This window comes from Amborella trichopoda, chromosome 11 (assembly GCF_054954075.1).
Source record: "Amborella trichopoda isolate Santa Cruz 75 chromosome 11, AtrichopodaSantaCruz75HAP2 v2.0, whole genome shotgun sequence".
NCBI classification, from domain to species: domain Eukaryota; kingdom Viridiplantae; phylum Streptophyta; class Magnoliopsida; order Amborellales; family Amborellaceae; genus Amborella; species Amborella trichopoda.
Window position 1 is genome coordinate 9,272,045 of NC_142346.1, and position 6,785 is coordinate 9,278,829.

Consider the following 6,785-nt stretch of genomic DNA (forward strand, 5'->3'; position numbering starts at 1 on the left):
TTATGATGATGATTTTAAAAAGAATCAAGCATAAACTAATATCATTTTAAAATTGATTCGATTTGGGTCGATTCCCATCTAAATTAACGATAGTACCAAAACTTTAAAATACTAAGATGATTGATTCGGTTTGGACCAATTCCTATCTAAACTAACGATAGAAATCACAAAAACTTTAAAATACTAAGATAATATGTTTAAAAACTTATAAGTTATTTAAATAAACATTCTTATCTACCTGAGACTAAATGACGTTTTCCAGGAGGCATCACCGCCTCACCGTCATTCCATCATTAAAAATGGGTATTTAAGCACTTTGAAAAAACATTTGGACAAATGGCAATCCTGAAAAAGAGACAGCGAAGAGCGGCATTTTCGTAAAAAGGAATCCCATGCCAATCCTCTCTCCGCAGGTTTCTTATAGAAATTTCCAAAATTTGAAAAGCTATTCAATTTTTGATACCGAAAATGCCCTCCACACCGCCACTCATATTCCAATGGTAAATAAAAATATAAAATGCTCTCGAGAAAACTGCAAACGATTATTGCTGTGGAGCTTCTTCCACGTTTGCCCATCAATGGCCGTCTTCAAGTTCGTCGAGGCCGCTTCTACCAAAACCCTAGAAATCTCACCACCATTAAAGCTTCTTCTTCAATCAAAACCCTAGAAATCTCACCACCATTAAAGCTTCTTCTTCAATCAAAACCCTAGAAATCTCACCACCATTAAAGCTTCTTCTTCAATAATCCCCTGTGATCAGCTTTTCTTCAATAATCCCCTGTGATCAGCTTTTCTTCAATAATCCCCTGTGTTCAGGTTTTCTTCAAGTTCTTTTGTTCTTTGAGTACTAAAGTTCTGTAAATCCACACTAATGGAGTCTCCTTTGAGCGCACCTTACAAGGTGATCTTTTTTGATGGAGATGTAGACATAGAGATGGGCCATATCTCAATCCACCATGCCTTAACCTTCAAGCGGTTGCAATCTCTAATTTCGCAAAAGCTCGGCATGTCTCCTAACCAGATCTCCACCTCTCTGGTTTGCCGAAAGAGCAACCAAAAGCGCCTGAAAATCCCAATTACTGAGACCACAAGCTTCTCTCAAATCCTAATCCATAATTCGAATCTCGATTCCTTCTTTCTAGTGACAATCAAGAAGCCCAAAAGGGATCGAAGGTCGAAGCCTCAAAGGATCGAAGAGGGCGCTCTGCCATCCAAAATCTCACCGGAGAAGACCCTTTTACGCCGGAACCCAGACTCTGGAAAACCAAATCCCGGCAATGGGTTGCAATTCACCGGCGGGTACCCCTCGCCGGAAAGTTATTTCGCAAACGGAAATTACGGCATTGACGGGAGGGGCCTATTTTCTACTGTTAAAGAGCGCACATCGACAGTATGCGAGCTTTGCAGAGAGAGCAAAGAGCGGCCGGTTCCCTTCCACTTGTGCGTGTACGATGCAGTGACCGTCGGATTTCGAGGTCCTTCCCCTGCCGGTCCGATCGGACGGCCAAGGAAGGGCCACGTCGAGGCGGCCGCTTAGTCGTCGGTAAATTGGGTTTTGGAGTCCCTGAACTTGGATTTCGCCGACCTATCGAATTGGAGGAGTGCTTTTTTTTTCTTTTCTTTTTTTTAATTTCAATTATACATACAGATACGTATACGGTTGGATACCATGGCTTTTTTGGTGTGTCCTTCCACAGTGCGGCCGTATACGATGCGTATACGGCTGGTAGACGGAGCGTCAGATTGGGTTTGGAATTTTGCGTGAGGCGTCAAACAAGCGACGCATCTTTGACGCTGGATTTTTGTGAGAGGCCCGGAACTCTCATTTCATTTTCTTTTCTTTTGTTTCAAAAAAAAAAAAGAAATGAAACGGTGGTGGAGCTTTTGGTTGATTTATTTATTTTATTTTATTTGGTGATTTGACATGAATTTCTTAATGTTCAATTTGCCTCTTCTTTCTCTTTTTCTCATTAATTCTGACGGAGTCAGAAATGCGATGAGAGTTGTTTGCATACTGTAGAAGTGTGGATTTTTATTTGTGAGGAATTGAGAATTGTTTGTTTCTTATTTTCATTTATTTTTTAAAGGTAAGAAATTGGGGATTTTTTTTTGTTGTCTTTTTGAAATATTTGATTCATAGCCAAACCCAATTTTAGTAAACGCTATTTTAGTTGATTTAGACCCAAATCGATCCATCTTAACCCTAAAAAAAATCATTTTTTTTGATAGAAGTGGAATGAAAACAGATCTTTTCATGAAGAAAGGCCATGTCCCGGCCTCAAATTATATTGAATTTGATTTAAAACATTGGTTTTAGAGGCCTCTATAAAGATCGCTATCATTTTTTCGCAAAGTCTACTCAAATTTTCGGAACATTCTTCTTGTACTGATCCGTACCGAATCTATTTTGCATTACTTCGATCCCTATCGATTCTGTTAGTTCCTAAAAGTCTCAGGTCTTTTGGGAGAAGTCGTATTTAATGGAACAAAGTCTCGTTTTGAAATTTTAGAGTTCTCCAAATGGTACATATCTCATAAGAATGTGAACACTAGAAAATGAAATGTCTTAGATGCAAGCATCTGAACACTAGAAAATGGAATGTCTTAGATGATATCTTACATTGTTTTTGGGGAAAATCAATTTATAGACATTTTTTTTTGGGGGAAAATCAATTTATATACATTGTTTTGAGGATTTGAAATTCTCATTTTTTTTTCTTATTTATATAAGTTAGGGAGGGTATAAGTAATTGGATGGAGTTTTTATGAGGTCTAACCTTTATGACAACAAATTAAAGCATACCTCGAGTCTTCGGTCAAGACGCATTTTGGACTGGAAATATCTCAGTGGGCTCTAAATCAATTTTCAGGTCCGATTATGAAATTCGAAGCTCAAAAAATAGTATAGATAATGCAGGAAAGTATAGGATGAGATTTTTATCTTTGGTATAAGGTGATCGCATTATTTTTGACGATGGGAAATTGGGTGACTGCAATAATCCTATTGATTATATCATTTTTTTTTTGAACTTTGTGATATATCCAAGCTATCAAACTTCACATAAGAATGGTTGTAAATAATTGTAATGAATTTGTATCAAAGATAAATGAGATAATGATCTCATTGTATACAATCTCATAATGCATGTACATGAAATATTTATGTGGATATTTATTTTTTTTAAAAAAAAGATAAAGATGGTTCAAATAATGTATTATATATATTATATATTATTTTTAAGGTCGGAAGTCTTCATTTTTTTTTTAACAATTATAAGGGTCAAGGCTATGATGATTGATTTGAAGGTTTTCTTCCAAACTTATAATTTATGTGAGGCTTTACTTGCAACCTTACTGAAATATTTTCTAATGAATTTGAGGGTTTCCCGACTAGGGGTGGCAACAGGTTCGGTAGGGTTAGGTTCAAGGTCCGGTTGGACTTGGATTTGAATAGTATTAGGGTCTAGTTTTGAACCCGGACTCGGGTCCAAAAATTGGACCCATCCCATACTCATCAGGTCTTGGATCTACCTCATCGTGTCTCAAGTCCGGTTGGATCCATTGCCATTTTCTATTTTTTTTGCCTTTTTTTTAGCCATTATATACTCATGTTATTAGCAATAGGGTTACAATCACCTTCAAGTAAATTTGAAGGCCTTTGATTTATCTGATTTGTCATTTAATAGTTAAAGAAGATTATGAGTTTTTATTGTATAAGATCTTTAATACATCCAAACGAATAGGGTTTAAAGTAAAGTAATTTTATTTCTAACGGTTTACGGGTACGGATCGGGTATGGGCAGGGTCCAGCTGGACCCGGACCCCAATGGTGTTTGACCTAGACTTGACTCACCGGGGCCAAATACTGAACCCATACTGAAATCCGTGTTGGGTACACCCGACGGGTCTCGAGTTGGGTCCAGGTCCATTGCCACCCCTATTCCTGACAACGATGCTTCAAATTAAGATGCGAGGTACTTTTTTTTTTTTTAATACCTAAGTCATGAGTCCTATTTTAACCTTTCCAAATCAATTTCCTTGTCAATCCAATGCCCCTAGCTCAAAGGGGGTAAAATATGAAAAATATAAGAAACAATAAAGGTTATAATTGCTCTGATTCCAGGTGTGATATATTACTTTTTCAAGACAATTTTGTCCCTTACTGATAAGAATTGATGTGCATCTAACTTTCTACTAGTGGGAGCAGAGGAATGGAGAAACTATCTCGCTAATACTTACCTTAGGGATCCGAAACCTAAAGGTTCGGGCTTGGAGCATGCTGCCCTTCTAGTGCCACGACCTCCTCTTTTGATGCCCTTTGCTTGCTGAAAATCGGTAGATGTGAGGTTTTTTCAAATGGATCTAGAGTTCTTAAGGCTAAAAGAAGGGCTATAGATTTTTAGATAAGGTTTTACCTAAGATTTTCAAAGACGATGAATTGATTTTTCTTAACTTTCTAAGGGTTTTGAGGTCTCCGATTTTTAAATCTAATTTTCGGATATTTTGATTTTTTTGGGGATTTTTTTTTAAATTTCCTAATTTTATAGGAATTTTCTAATATAATCTCCTATTTTCTAGGATTTATTGGGAATTTTCCTAATTTTCAATTTCATAGGGATCTCAATCTATTTTCTATAATTTTTATTTTTTTTATAGGGATTTTAATATATCTTGGATGGAGTATTTATTGGATGAAGTAGGGTTACACTGGAAATTAGATCGGTTCGATCCAAGGGCACTAAATTGAGTCAAAATAGTCAATTTCACATATTTTTGCTTTTGACCAATTCAAAGGCTTCTAGAAAATAACCCACCGCCCTGGGCCCATCGGGCTGCACCTCATACGGCATGACGCAGCCTGCATATTGCGTGCCATGTGGTGCGCACGGTCTAGGCAAAGGTATTTTGGTAATTTTATCCCCTAATTTTTTAAGGCTTTAGATTTGATTATGTAGGTTTGATTTGTATGATTTTTGGATCGTTGGAAAGCTCTCAAGGTCTACTATGATATGAGATAGTTTTTGGGTGATTTTTGGATAATTAAACTGGATTTAGGTGTTCAATGATTTGCTAGGATTTATGTTGTCCTATAAACTCATATTTAGGATTTTTTTTTAGAATTCCTTTAGTTTGAATTTTGAAAGGGGTGTCTACAGTTGCCCCTCTTTGGCATCTCTGGCATTCACCTGGGGTACCAGGTGAATGGCAAAGAAGTAAACACTTGGGAGATGATGAAAATATTTTTTTTGAGGTGTAATCCTTTCGAATGGCGAGTACCATTTGGGGAGGCGGTACCTCGATGGATGCTTTTAACGTGTAAGACATCGAACTGAAACTACACTATTTTTGAGGCAGTAGCATTGAAAGGTCTTCGACAATCGAGATCCGTAGTCAACAAGAATTATGCTATCTTTGAGCCGATGACTTCTTGTTGAGGTCACCCCAAGGCTACATAGGATTCCAGTATAATCATTTTCGACTTCAGACCTTTTTCTTGAAGTCTGGTCTCCAATTGAATTGGACTCTGATTTTAAGTAGAAATGAATGATGATGATGAATTCCTAACTAATAGAACTTTGTTCGCCTTTGATTCTAATTCTTAAGATCCAAAGGTTCAAGCTTGAAATTTTGTGAACTTATGAGTTGTTCTTTCTAAGCAGTTTGCAGTATGGCATCCAGGATCTAGTGGTGGCAAAACATATCAGGTCCAAGCCTACTTGAAACTCATTCTTTTTAAAAAAACATTTTATAAGGTTTTGAAGTTTGGTAGGATTTTGAAACCAATACAGAGTTTTGGACTACGATTTAACCAAAGAAATTAAGATTTTTGAAAACTTCACGGGAACATATAGGGGAAATGTTTGAAGATAGGGAGAAATTTTGGAAGAAATTGATGTTGGTTAGCTTTTTAAGTTCGTGCAACCATTGAGCCCTCTGAACAGTTTTACATCACGGAGTGATGGGCGTATCTTGTAACACATTGAGGCATTTGGCACAGAGAGCCCACTTCACACACAGCCCATCTTCGCCCAGCTGAAAAGGGCTTGAAAATTGCCAAAAATCGAGACAAAGTGTCTTTTAGTCATTTAATCGCATATTTTGAGGGCACAGTCCAAGCATTTTCAAAGTAAAAATTTGTAAGAATTCAAACACGATTTTGTCATAGAAAAACAACCAATTTGCAGTTTTTTTGTTCTATGAAAATATCACTTAACCAAGTGTTTTTGATCCATAGCAAAAGATGTGAAAAAGGAAGAAGAGTTTTATTGATCATACCTTCTCCTTGGCCTTATTTTTTGAAATATATTTGGCTCCCAAGTACCATTGCGCCCCCCTCCATCCATTTTTGACTTTCCAAAGTTTTGAAAGATGATTTCCGAAAGGTTTGAATTGAACTTTGGGATTTGGGCCTCCTGGTGGTGATGAAATTGCGTGAGAGAGAGAGTGATGGAGTAAAGCCCACCAATGGGTTTTTAAGGGAACGAGAGAGAAGTCATGCCAGTAGATTTTTAAGGGAAAGAGATGGGAGTTAAAATGAGGGTCATGAAATTGTTAGAGAGAGAGTGATAGAGAAAAGCCCACCGATGGGTTTTTAAGGCAAAGAGAGAGAAATTAAGATGAGCAAAGAGAAGAGATGAAGTTCATCAACTCGAGCCACTCCTGTGCTATAGGAAACACTCTCAAAACCACGGGCCGATCAAAGGGTACCGTTGAGCTTGACGAGGTATATCCCCATTAAGAAAAGCCTTGAGAGATGTGAAAGCCAAGCTGTTGAGAAAGGGGA

The 6,785-nt window shown here is 37.3% G+C and overlaps 1 protein-coding gene across 1 annotated transcript; it reads left to right on the forward strand.

Annotated features, from left to right (window-relative positions):
- Positions 1–488: 488 nt before the first annotated feature.
- On the forward strand, positions 489–1,897 carry LOC18444434 (uncharacterized). Its single transcript, XM_011628843.3, has one exon. The coding sequence runs from the start codon at positions 873–875 to the stop codon at positions 1,536–1,538; it is 666 nt and encodes a 221-aa protein (XP_011627145.1). The 5' UTR covers positions 489–872; the 3' UTR covers positions 1,539–1,897.
- Positions 1,898–6,785: the final 4,888 nt, after the last annotated feature.